The sequence below is a fragment of the Nerophis lumbriciformis genome, linkage group LG01, assembly GCF_033978685.3.
Source record: "Nerophis lumbriciformis linkage group LG01, RoL_Nlum_v2.1, whole genome shotgun sequence".
NCBI lineage: Eukaryota > Metazoa > Chordata > Actinopteri > Syngnathiformes > Syngnathidae > Nerophis > Nerophis lumbriciformis.
In genome coordinates this window covers 19352682-19365969 of record NC_084548.2, presented here as the reverse complement: position 1 = coordinate 19365969, position 13288 = coordinate 19352682, and the positions used below count along the sequence as shown (strand labels likewise).

Genomic DNA, 13288 nt, shown 5'->3' with positions numbered 1-13288 from the left:
AAGCTCATCCACACTGCAGTGTACACAACATAGCTAATGACACATTGTTTACTAAAAGAACAGTACACCTCTATATTAAATAACATTCATGATTAACAAATGTACACAATAAACAGCAATTCTACTAAGTGGAACGTCCACTTCATAATTTGACTGCTGATGCATCATTGGACGAACTCGACATCAATCATCACTGCACGGTCACTGATTGGCTGGATTGTCCCTTAAATTAGTTGAAACGGTCTGCAGTTTACTAGTACCTCATTTGAAAGTTGTTTTAGTAACTCATTGCAACAAAGACAAAAATAAATGTATTATTGTGGCAATTAAAAAAAAAATGCACAGTTTGCTCTCAAAAAGGAACGTCTAAACAGGAAGTGGTAATGGAGGCCTCGTGGTGGTACACCAAACAATTACTTAAATAGTCAAACACATTGTTATTGTTCAAACTGTGCAATGTTATATTGGCCAAATATATTAAATATACACTTGTTAAATAGAACCACTGCTGTGTTTTTAATGAATACTTTGGCCTACTACGCTACTGCATTTTAATGTTGGTCTTTATGGTGGTAGTTGGAGAGCCAAGTTTTTATAGGTGGTACTCGCTGAAAAATGTTTGAGAACCACTGATCGAGGCCACGGGATTAACTTTTCAATAGCAGCATATTAGAATTAAGTTGCCCTACACAGCATATCTAAAATGGGTCTGAAATGTATTCTTCTGTAATTCCTTCCTTCGTCCACAAGGTGGCGCCAATGCTGTTGGTTGTGGCAATCACGTCAATTATTTGTTTACTTGGTCCTGCCAGGATTCAAATTCGTTGAAAGACAATGCAATCTAGTCGTATCCACTGTCCAGCAGTCACGTAGAATCCATTACGTTGTATTCAAATGGCGAAATAAAGTATTTTAGATTGTAATTGATTCCAGAATTTTAATCGATAAGGGAACATTTGCATTTTAAAAATGTAGGCTTGAAACATTATGCATGCTTTAACCTCCACAAAGCAACCAGCATGAATGTAATAGTTTGAATGTAGCAGTGAGGACTTCAAATAAAAAGTGATGCAATGGGAACAAACCACAACAGTGGCACTCAGAATAAATAGACTTCTAAGTGCTCTAAAAATAAAAATGGTTGTCCTAATCTCCAATAACAAACGACAGGTGAAGAAGATCAACTCAAAAGCTTTTTATTTTGTCTTTACTAAAAGATATCCACTTCAGCTTGTGCGCTCCAAATGTTTTACAAGGAAGCAAAGAAAAAATCGTACTTTAAATTATGATGGGATTACAGGTCAGTGGTATTTGGGCCTCGTTTGTGTTGTGGGAAGCAAACTTCCAACTAAGCATGGGATGGTCCAAGGTTCCTCACGATGATCCTTTTCTGGATTTAAGGCATTGGTGTAGAAATCCCAGCCAGCGTCTGTCTTCAACACTCCTGGTTCCAGTGTTCCATGTCCGAGGCCCCTAAACATGTGAATTAAAGCGTTGGCAGTTCAATTAATGGACGGTCAGAAAGAATCCACCGTGAAGAGCTCATCTTAACTAGTCAAATTCTCTTTTTATTTTATTTTCCATTGACAAAACATAGAAAAGGACCCTCATTCAAAACTCAAACTTCCAGGAGGACCATGTCAAACATTTACCACATCTGCAGCACACGTCCCCCCCCCCAACACTCAAGCAGCACGGGTCTGATCTTCACACACAGAGGGTGGTAACAGAGAGAAAATAAAGCACACGACAGACACACAACAGTCCACATTGAATTAGACATCTAGAGGAAACAAGCATGTGACCGTTTATACTTAAGCACTACTCGGGCTGGGAAATGGTGAGAGAAAGAGTGGATTAATGTCCTTGTGATGACCATTAGGGACACACTCACTCGCACAAAGACACAGGTTCTTCCAACTCTTGCAGGCATTTGTCCTTTCCACAAGAAAAAGAAAAAAAAAATAGCCAAAAGAAAAACAAGCAGTCTTTCCTCACTCGTGCTTTCGTTCACGTTGCACTCGCTCGCTGCACATCATCCCACTCATCGATCTCAGACAAGAAGTCCATGACAAAGGGAGAGGAATAGAAGGCAACACCCACCGTCGAGCACAGTAAATGCAGAGTGAAGCTTGTGTTCTTTGATGGCAAAGCATTTAGACGTGCGAGGAGGGCAACTGATACTGAGATCTGTAGAACATTGCTGCCAGTGAGGCGCTTCCTCCCGGGAGAGAGCGAAAGAGTTGGTGAACTGCAGGAGAGACGTTCATCAAGGCGTTTCCATCAGATGGCAAAAAAAAGATGCACTGCATTCAGAACATAATCACGTCTTATAGCACTAATGTGACAGGCGCATGTTTATAAATAATCTTGCATGCACATACTGTATCTCAAACGGTCTAACTAACCCCAGTCCAACTACACATCAGTCACACACAGTTAACAAAAAAAGGCAGTGTGTTTTATACCCAGTTCCCCGCTTGTACTTACCAGATTAGCCTATTATAGAATCAACTTAAATGTTATCTACATGCCCCAATTTGAAGACTTAGTATCCATAGAGGCACCAAAGCTGGAGTTGAAACCACTGTTGGAGGCGGAGTTAGTGCCTGCAGCCCAGCCCAGACTAGCGGAGGTGCCGCCACCGCCGCTGTAATTGGTGTTGGTGGAACTATATGTTTGATCTCTGGTGGTGGAGGGTGTGCCCGTAGCAGACGTCATACCCTGCTGGTTAGCCAGCATACCCATCATGCCCCAACTGCTCTGGAGCGCCGCCTGCGCAGCTGCCACCATGGCCGGGTTTAAGCCCAAGGCCCCGAAATTAACCCCCCCGCTACCGCTGCCTAGCCCTGCGCGACTACTGCCGTACACCTGACTGAACCCGCCAGCCCCGAAGCGCCCTCGCTCCATCATTTGCCTACTGTTATTGTGTTTGGGCTCCGCATTGGAGATGTGCACGCTGACACCCTTGATGATCAAGTCCTCGCCACACAGCGCCTGAGCCACCTGAGGAAATGTCAACAAGTCGTTATGGCGATCACGCCACCTTTTCTTCAAAGTGTACTTTCTGGATGAAGAATCATACCTGGTCGTCAGCAAAGGTCACAAACGCAAACGCACGGAAAGGTTTAGGGATGAAAACGTCAGTGACTTCACCGTATTGCATGAAGTACTGTCGCAGTTCATCTGGGGTCATGTCTTCTGTGCAGCGGCCAACAAAGATTTTACGACTGCGCATTGGCTCGTCTGGTAAGGCCTGACCAGGATGACAAACACGCTTATTAAAATTGTGAGCAAGTCAACATTAGGTATGTACCGATGGGGCGATTTTCGTGAAAACAGTGTGGAGCTGCTCCCCTAAACTAATAAAGATCACATGTATTCAAGAAACTAAGCTGCATTTCTCAAGAAGTGTAGATAGAAGTACATTGCAGCACAAAATAAGCAGATATCAACATGAAATATGATATATGATTAATACTAGAGTGATCAGATCTATATCCAGGTTTTTGTTCATGTTTAGAAGCTCAGGGAATAAATCCCTGGACACACGCAGCCTTGGAGGGCAAAAACCAAAGGATGTATAAGAGTAGCAAACAGTAGAGTTTGTTTAGTTATTGCGCATTATTGACTGTTTTGATCAAACATTTGGATGTAATAAAGGAAAATAAGGAAATGGTTAAAATATTGTGTTGATGTAGTTAATCTGTCATTAGCAGTTATTGTAAATGCATGAAAAAATGTCAGTTAATTGATGTGATGGATATCAGCTGATCTCACTCATGGATGATTGGAATCGGTAACATAAAACCCTGATCGAACATCCCTAGTCAACAATATTGATCATTCCAGGATGGAGCTATTTGAACCCTTTTTAGGTTCTTGTTATTTTCTATTTTATTTATTGCTAATTTTACTACTTTTTTTCTCCCCAATTTCTGTTATTAGTTATATTATATTAAAAATATTTTATATTACATTATTCAGATCGTTAATTTAATGTTTATTCTGCAGTGTGGTGTTTTCCTCAATTGTCAGTGCCATGTCTAGTTATTGAGAGGCCGTAGGCGCAAATTGGCAGCCATGTTTCTGTCAATCTACCCCAAGGCAGCCATGGTTTTCATTTGCACCAAAAATAATGCATTAATATTATCATTTATTAATATTAACGAGCCCAGAAACACCTCCCAAGGCTTTACTGTATATGGCTAGGGCTGAAGTCGTTGACATTTTTTTATGTTGTGAAACATTGTGTTTTACCTATATTTTTATGAGGAACCCTTTTGAGGCTTTAATATAAAAAATAACTTTATTTTTTACTTTTTCTTTGAATTTTTTCACGCCAGTTTTGTATTGAAAGGGTAATATTTGCCAAAGGGGTTGGAAGTAGTTCCATCTACTATCACTTTTCTTCTGCCGACAGCAAACTAATTGATTGAACCAACTCTACTGGTTGCAGCTAAGTATTACACTCCACGAATCAAACAATTGTACAATTCGTTAGGAGCAATGAAATGATGAATTGTAAGTCTTACAAGTCAGTGGTACCTTTGAGTTGGGCAGCTTGCAGTCACACCATCGCCCATCAATCATGTGTCTCTGAGAAATCACTTTCACTTGGGTTTCGTAGTCAGTGAAGCGCACAAAGCCAAAACCTTTAGAGTTGCCCTTTGCATCTCTCTTGATCTGGAAATAATACAAATAAAATAGTTGCTTAATGGTAATGCTTTGTTTAATCCATCCATCCATTTTCTAATGCTTGTTACTTTTGGGGTATGTCCAAAAAAGTAGAGAACTGTGCTTAAGTATTAGGCCACCATTAGGAGTTATGTTAGATGACATTGTAACTCTGCTTAACATACAGATTAGGTCAGTTATCACTATTTATGTACGCCATTATACATTTTGTCCATATATTTAGTGAGTATTTGTTTATAATACTATTATTAAATATCAGTCAGATGGTGGCAAGACTCAAGCAAACACAGCGTCCATCTCAACCTCCCCCGATGCTTTCACATGTTTTTGGTCTTGGCATCATTTACATGGGTTTGTTTACGAGTGAGGAAAAACCGAAAGCACAAAAAACATTGGTGATGGGTTAAATTTCACTTCTGGCCATAAATAAATGAATGTATAAGAAACACTGACGTGTGTGGGGAGCACAATTAGTCTGAATGGGTGAATGTGGAAATAGTGTCAAAGCGCTTTGAAAAGGTAGAAAAGCGCTATGCAAGTATAATCCATTTACCATTTACCATATGAGGAGGAGTACTCTCGCAGGAAGGAGGAGCCTACGCTAGACATGACAGGAAAACTGATTCGACAAAATTCAGCGTGCCGCTAATACCTCTGATGTTGCACTTAACACACATTAAACCTCCAGGCTACTGTGTTATCCCATGCAAATCACTTTAAGACTTTTAAAAGACTATAATGAATATATTTTAACACCATTTCATATACCGTATTTTTCGGACTATAAGTCGCAGTTTTTTTCATAGTTTGGCCGGGCTCCAGTGCGACTTATAAATGTTTTTTTCCTTCTTTATTATGCATTTTCGGCGGTGTGACTTATACTCCGAAAAATACGGTACATACTGACAAAAAATACAAAGACATGAAGGAAAATGGGAGGCCGAGAATAAATGGTAAGTATATTAAGTCCGTCCCTGTTTGTTTACATTGGAAAACTAAATGTTTAACCTAACTTAACATAACAACGGTCATTTTTATGATTTGCCATTGAATTCCAATGCCTTTATGCCCAACTTTCTTAAGTTTTCTTTCAGAAGGTGCAGTGTGCTTCATATTGAGTGGTTTTACACAATAACAATAACAACCGGAAAGTTGGCCATGGTGAAGGAAAGCACAACAATATGTCATTTGTGAAGGGAAATGTTAGCAGCGCTGCTTAAAACTAAATGGTTAACTTTTGCAGTTTTTTCAGAATTGAGCAAACATAGAACATCTACTTTGTAACAAGTTGCAACAAAACGGAGCGCAGACAGAACACAGATTGCAAGCGTCAGACAAAATTTGGATAGGATGAAAGAAATTGAAGAATATGGATAACATTAAAATTTGTATTTCACCTTAAATACATTTTCACCTGGGGTGTTAAGTTGATCCTTGTACGGTTGTCCAAGTTCTTGTTGCGTTTCAGCATCGTTTGCCAGAGACTTGTGCTGGATTTTCTTTTTGCTTTTTCATTATAATTCCATTCACTTTCACTGCAATGTTTACAAACGCTGTCCTCAACAATGGCTTCGTATCCAGATTCTAACCTGAGTTGTGACGTCACTTGAAATGTTTCTATCCACTAGCTTCATGCATTAACTTGTTTGCTCTGGAGCCACAAATCGTTGGACTGGCACTTACCTATCTTACACAAATAACTCTGCTTTGCTGTGGGCTTTTGTAATCTTTGCTGCTAGCTTAACTCTGCTGTAACATACCGCTCCGCACACAGAACATAGCACATTCGCTGTGCTCCATAAATTCTGACTGGGCTTCACAGGCACTTTATTAGTTCTGTTAATAGTGCCCTCAAAATTATGTTATGATGATTTTTTATTAGTGTATTTTAACAAAACACGACAGTATATTTTAAAAACTTTTTTATTGCCATATTTAAAACATTTCACGAGATTTTGATGATATTTTAAGACCTTCAATTCCAATTATTGGATTTTAGACTTTAAGACCTTGCAGATACCCTGTTTGTTGCAAATCAATCTTCATGCTAACCATGTTCCATTATTTAGAATTTCACTATCTATCCATCACAACTACAAACCTTGTGGCATCTTGGGACTTCTGCACAGCACATAGTGTATCAAAGAAAAGAATAGGATGACATGCTTAAGTACCTGTACCATGATGACCTCGCCAAAGGGGCTGAAATATTCCTTCAGGTCTTGTTCTGTGGTTTTCCATGGCAGGCCGAGGACAATCAAGTCTGATGTCTTCTGAAAACCCCTTTTGATTTTAACAGCTGAAGCGGCGTCAATTTCCTCCATCTTTCTTTTGTTGTCTGTCGAGAAGAAGTGTGGTTAAATGTAAGTAAACAAAATGTTTAACTGGTGTATTTATGGACTGATGTACATTAAGGCAGTGGCCTGAAATCAGAGAGAAGTTGCTTGAGCGCAAAAATAATGACTTAAGTGGTGAATCTGTATTTTCATTTGCAATTTAATTTTATCGACAGTTAAAAAACATCCTAACATTTTCTACCGCTTGTCCCTATAATTATTAATTTTAGCACAAAAAATACAATTGTATGTAAATGCATTTGTCAGTATTTATGAGGGCTTTCTTATGCAGTATATTTAGTACTCTGCTTTTAAGTGTTAAATCAATAATAATCTTTGTTATTATTACATGGGTTCGTATCATTTGACAAGGTCGTAAACTTTAAGTAGATTGGAAAATTATTGAATATTATTAAAACAAAGAGTAAGATTACTAATTTAGTGTTAATATTTGAGTGGGCCCAAGCCTCCCCATGCATGGAAAAGTTGGGCCCCGGGGATCAAAAAGTTTAAGAACCGCTTCTTTATAGCAGTCATAATGGTAACCTACTGAAATCGAGGGTCTGGTAAAATGTAGCAAAAAGGAAGGACAGCAGACAGGAACACAAGAGGCACTTTAAAAGCCACCATCTCTTTTAAACACTGCCACCATCAAGAGCTCTCCTTATTTCCCACCAGTCACATACTTCCGGGCTTTACAATAATAGCGTTATGTGTTAACAAAAGAACGATCTTAGCAAAATGGCTTTCATCTAAATTTCACGACTTTTAACAGGGGCCAGGAAACGCGAGCATATAACCCCAATTCTTCAGAGTTTGCACTGGCTCCCTGTTCATTTTAGAATTGATTTTAAAACCTTGCAGTTTGTTTTTAAAGCTTTACATGGACTGGCACCTCGGTATATCTCGGACCTCATCCAAATTTACAATCCTGCGCGCGCTCTGAGGTCCGAGAGCCAGCTCCAGCTCGTGGTGCCCAAGACCAGACTTAAATCCAGGGGAGACAGGGCCTTCTCTGTGGTCGGCCCTAAGCTCTGGAACACTCTGCCCCTCCATGTTCAAACTGCTCCCACAGTGGAGTGTTTTAAGTCTCGTCTTAAGACCCACTTTTATTCTTTGGCTTTGAACACTACGTGAGTTGTGTGGTCCTCTGTTGTCTGTGTTTTTTTTATTATAAATTTTGATTTCTATATACTGTTTTAATTGGTTTTACCCTTTAAAATCGTTTTTTAATCATATTTATTTTTTGTTTTTATTCAGTCATTGGTGGAGCTAAGGATAATATTTGAATATTGTTTTTAATATTGTTGTGCAGCACTTTGGCAACATTTTTGTTGTTTAAATGTGCTATATAAATAAAGTGGATTGGATTGGATTAGGGGGAAGTCAGGTACTAGACCTTTGCCAAGGGCCACCTGGGGTAACAGTAGGAAAGGGGTTAACCTCCTAGTGCCCCAAGACCCCATAGAGGAGCCTCCATTGCCGGATGCACTTCAACGTCATGCCCAGGACAGTTAAGCTTATACACATCTGCGGTCCCCTCCAGGGTTTCTCATTGTAGCCCATTGGGTTGAGTTTTTCCTTGGATGTCGTTGTGGCTTGTGCAGCCCTTTGAGACACTAGACACCGACATTTATTTAATAATACCACCTTAACATTTGACAACCAAACAATTACACAAGGCGACTCGGTAAAGAATCTGGGTATTATCTTCGACCCAACTCCCTCGTTTGAGTCACACATTAAGAGTGTTACTAAAACGGCCTTCTTTCATCTCCGTAATATCGCTAAAATTCGTTCCATTTTGTCCACTAGCGACGCTGAGATCATTATTCATGCGTTCGTTACGTCTCGTCTTGATTACTGTAACGTATTATTTTCGGGTCTCCCTATGTCTGGCTTCCTGTACACTTAAGATGTGACTTTAAGGTTTTACTACTTGCGTATAAAATACTACACGGTCTAGCTCCATCCTATCTTGCCGATTGTATTGTACCATAAGTCCCGGCAAGAAATCTGCGTTCAAAGAACTCCGGCTTATTAGTGATTCCCAGGGCCCAAAAAAAGTCTGCGGGCTATAGAGCGTTTTCTATTCGGGCTCCAGTACTATGGAATGCCCTCCCGGTAACAGTTAGAGATGCTACCTCAGTAGAAGCATTTAAGTCCCATCTTAAAAACTCATTTGTATACTCTACTCGGGAACCTTTTTGGCTGAGAGAGCCATGAAAGCCAAATATTTTAAAATGTATTTCCTTGAGAGCCATAATAATAATAATACAACTAAATGCATGCATTTTTAAGTAAGACCAACATTTTTAGAGTATAATAAGTATCTCATTCTTTTTAACAACATTGTTATTCTGAAGCTAACCAATAATATATAAAATACTTTTTACCATTAATGCGACTTCTTGAACAGGTGTGGTAGAAAACGGATGGATGAATTAAAATGCATGAGAATGTTGTATATTTTGAACGTTATTTTTAACACTGATTACTAGCGGAATTATTCAGTACTTATCCTGTTAAGTAATGTCAGCTAAGATTTATCTGAGAGCCAGATGCAGTCATCAAAAGAGCCACATCTGGCTCTGGAGCCATAGGTTCCCTACCCCTGCTCTAGCCTTTAAATAGACCCCCTTTTTAGACTAGTTGATCTGCCGTTTATTTTCTTTCTCCTCTGCTCCCCTCTCACTTGTGGAGGGGGAGACACACAGGTCCGGTGGCCATGGATGAAAAAGCTGGCTGTCCAGAGTCGGGACCCGGGGTGGACCTGTGCATCGGTTGGAGACATCTCTGCGCTGCTGACCCGTCTCCGCTCGGGATGGTGTCCTGCTGGCCCCACTATGGACTGGACTCTCACTATTATGTTTGATCCACTATGGACTGGACTTTCACAGTACTATGTCAGACCCACTCAACATCCATTGCTTTCGGTCTCCCCTGGGGGGTGGGGGTGGGGGTGTTACCCACATATGCGGTCCTCTCCAAGGTTTCTCATAGTCATTCACATCGAAGTCCCACTGGGGTGAGTTTTCCTTGCACTTATGTGGGCTTTGTACTGAGGATGTCGTTGTGGCTTGTGCAGCCCTTTGAGACACTTGTGATTTAGGGCTATATAAATAAACATTGATTGATTGTGATTTAGGGCTATATAAAAAAAACTTTGATTGATTGATAATACAAGATGTTGTTGCGGCCTTATCTTTGTATTAGAAGACCCTGCCAAAGTGACGAGTGGACATGTCCTCCTCACCTTTGGGGTAGTTGACCACGTAGACCAGGTTCCCCCACTCGCTCTCCGGGGCATGCAGGACACCCTCCACCAGCCGGACTCCGCGCATACACTGGGACTCGGGGTTCCTGTAGCGGAGCCCGCACGCCCCTGGGAACTGAGCCGCGACCGACGACAGCAGAACCGTGCCGTCGTCCTCCGAGGGGATCTCCATCGGCTCCTCGTTCTCATCTTCGGCCACCCGAATGTACAACTCGGACATGTTCTCTGAAAGACTGGCGGCCAGCTTGAAGCCTGCGTGTGCTAATATGCTACGAAGGGCTATTGCTCGATACGCAAATGTTGCGCCGGAGTTTGTCGCTCGACTTTGCAACAAGAACAAACCAGTAAAACGTCACACCGCTCCGAGGGATGGAACATTTAATAGCTGGCGGCCGTTAAAAAGCGTCACTTTTTCTCCCGCAGACAAGTTAGCTTGCCTGCTAGCTACGAAAGCTAGCAAACGCGAGACGGCTCGAAAAATGAATGAGCGTCCACTCCGACGGCGGCTTTGTAGTCTACAGACACAAACGCTATCCTCTTACCGACGTCTTATGGCCAAACGGAGACACAAATAACACAAATTACGGGAATTGAAGTAGGAGGTTAAGCGAATCACAATGAGCAACTACACGCGCCGGCTACCTGCGAAGTTAGCTAACAAAATGGCTGCTTAACATTCAGGAATGACGTCACCCCCATGAGCACCCTTGTTTTCCTGGCGATACAACGCGTTACATTTGACGCTAAAAGTAGTTATTTGCTGTGTTTGAACAGCCTTTAATACTCTCCGCTGAATGTTTAGCGGTATGTTGTTTTGTTGAGCTCACATCTGGCGTGTTTAAAAGTTTATTGACACTGAAAACACCGAAGTAAAATACAAACAAGATTGGAAATGCCTGAAAATCGGTAAGTAATGACTTGTTTTTTTTATTGAAATGTATCATGATTCCAGTTTCTCTTAAATAAATAAAATAAAAATGTTTTCTTGTCATGTCCTAAATGCGATTTTGGGGGGTCGTTTGTCGCCAAAGTTGCCAGGTGGAAAGTGACAAATTATCGTACTAGAACAGGGGTGTTTTTGATTGATTGATTGAAACTTTTATTAGTAGGTTGTACAGTGAAGTACACATTCCTTACAATTGACCACTAAATGGTAACACCCGAATACATTTTTCAACTTGTTTAAGTCGGGGTCCACTTAAATTGATTCATGATACAGATATATACTATTTTCATAATACAGTAATCACACAAGATAATCATCAGAGTATATACATTGAATTATTTACATTATTTACAACCCGGGGTGTGGGATATGGAGGGGCGTTTAAGTTTGGTTGATATCAACACTGTTTTCTGAAATTGTTAAGTGTTTGGTTTTCTGAAATTTTAAGTTGTTTCAGCTTTTGTTTTTGCGTTTTCTGTCATTGTAATCTATCCATCCATCCATCTTCTTCCGCTTATCCGAGGTCGGGTCGCGGGGGCAGCAGCCTAAGCAGGGAAGCCCAGACTTCCCTCTCCCCAGCCACTTCGTCCAGCTCTTCCTGTGGGACCCCGAGGCGTTCCCAGGCCAGCCGGGAGACATAGTCTTCCCAACGTGTCCTGGGTCTTCCCCGCGGCCTCCTACCGGTCGGACGTGCCCTAAACACCTCCCTAGGGAGGCGTTCGGGTGGCATCCTGACCAGATGCCCGAACCACCTCATCTGGCTCCTCTCGATGTGGAGGAGCAGCGGCTTTACTTTGAGCTCCCCCAGGATGGCAGAGCTTCTCACCCTATCTCTAAGGGAGAGCCCCGCCACCCGGCGGAGGAAACTCATTTCGGCCGCTTGTACCCGTGATCTTGTCCTTTCGGTCATAACCCAAAGCTCATGACCATAGGTGAGGATGGGAACGTAGATCGACCGGTAAATTGAGAGCTTTGCCCTCCGGCTCAGCTCCTTCTTCACCACAACGGATCGATACAGCGTCCGCATTACTGAAGACGCCGCACCGATCCGCCTGTCGATCTCACGATCCACTCTTCCCCGACTCGTGAACAAGACTCCGAGGTACTTGAACTCCTCCACTTGGGGCAAAATCTCCTCCCCAACCCGGAGATGGCACTCCACCCTTTTCCGGGCGAGAACCATGGACTCGGACTTGGATGTGCTGATTCTCATCCCAGCCGCTTCACACCCGGCTGCGAACCGATCCAGTGAGAGCTGAAGATCCTGGCCAGATGAAGCCATCAGGACCACATCATCTGCAAAAAGCAGAGACCTAATCCTGCAGCCACCAAACCAGATCCCCTCAACGCCTTGACTGCGCCTAGAAATTCTGTCCATAAAAGTTATTGTAATCTGTTTCATGAAATGTTAAAATTTTTTGCACTTCCAAGCCGCCGTATTGTTGCCATAAAAAACAGGGTTTGACAAAAAAGACATACAATATATTTTTTAGAAAATATATCGACAGATAGATCTGAACGCTTTAGTGTATCAGTATGTGGAATTAAATGATGGAATGGATTAAGCAAAGAAGTCAAACAATGTACTAATACACAGCTGTCAAACTCAAGGCCCGGGGGCCAGATCTGGCGACATCATTTTATCTGGCCCGCAAACACCTGCAAATTATATGTGTCAATAAAGTACTTTATATATTTTGTCACTACATGTAATTGATTTTTTTCATTTTGACAGAAAACATATATGTACTGCTTGAAATTGCATACCTTTTAAACTTTAGTAGTATCCAATATTGCAACAAATATTACAGTATATTATCATACTTTCCAAACATGTTTTGTCTAAATAAAAATAAATACTTAAATATCTGCTTGACTTATGATTTTACAGCAAACTACCTATCAAATTAATAAAAATTACAAGACATTTTACGCTGTTCTTTACAGCATATTAGTGTAAATTGAAAAAATGACACATTTTTTGTGTTAAAATTATGTTGACTGAGCTGCCAGTTTTTTACTGTAAAATCT

General features: G+C 41.1%; 1 protein-coding gene across 3 annotated transcripts; it reads right to left on the bottom strand.

The window, feature by feature from the left end:
* Positions 1-1180: 1180 nt before the first annotated feature.
* On the bottom strand, positions 1181-11006 carry tardbpa (TAR DNA binding protein a). 3 transcript variants are annotated; one of them, XR_009816938.1, is made up of 7 exons: positions 10291-11000; positions 6873-7036; positions 4549-4686; positions 3086-3256; positions 2922-3006; positions 2104-2251; positions 1181-1473 (listed from the first exon to the last, which is right to left on the bottom strand). XR_009816938.1 is itself a non-coding variant. In XM_061976772.1 (6 exons), exons 1-6 carry the CDS (start codon positions 10529-10531, stop codon positions 2157-2159), a joined length of 894 nt encoding a protein of 297 aa, XP_061832756.1. In that variant the 5' UTR covers positions 10532-11001; the 3' UTR covers positions 1548-2156. The 3 variants fall into 3 exon arrangements, 2 of the variants coding, with proteins under 2 accessions (XP_061832756.1, XP_061832744.1); XM_061976772.1 differs by lacking the exon at positions 1181-1473 and having other exon boundaries at positions 1548-2251; positions 10291-11001; XM_061976760.2 differs by lacking the exon at positions 1181-1473 and having other exon boundaries at positions 1548-3006; positions 10291-11006.
* Between the last annotated feature and the right edge of the window lie 2282 nt (positions 11007-13288).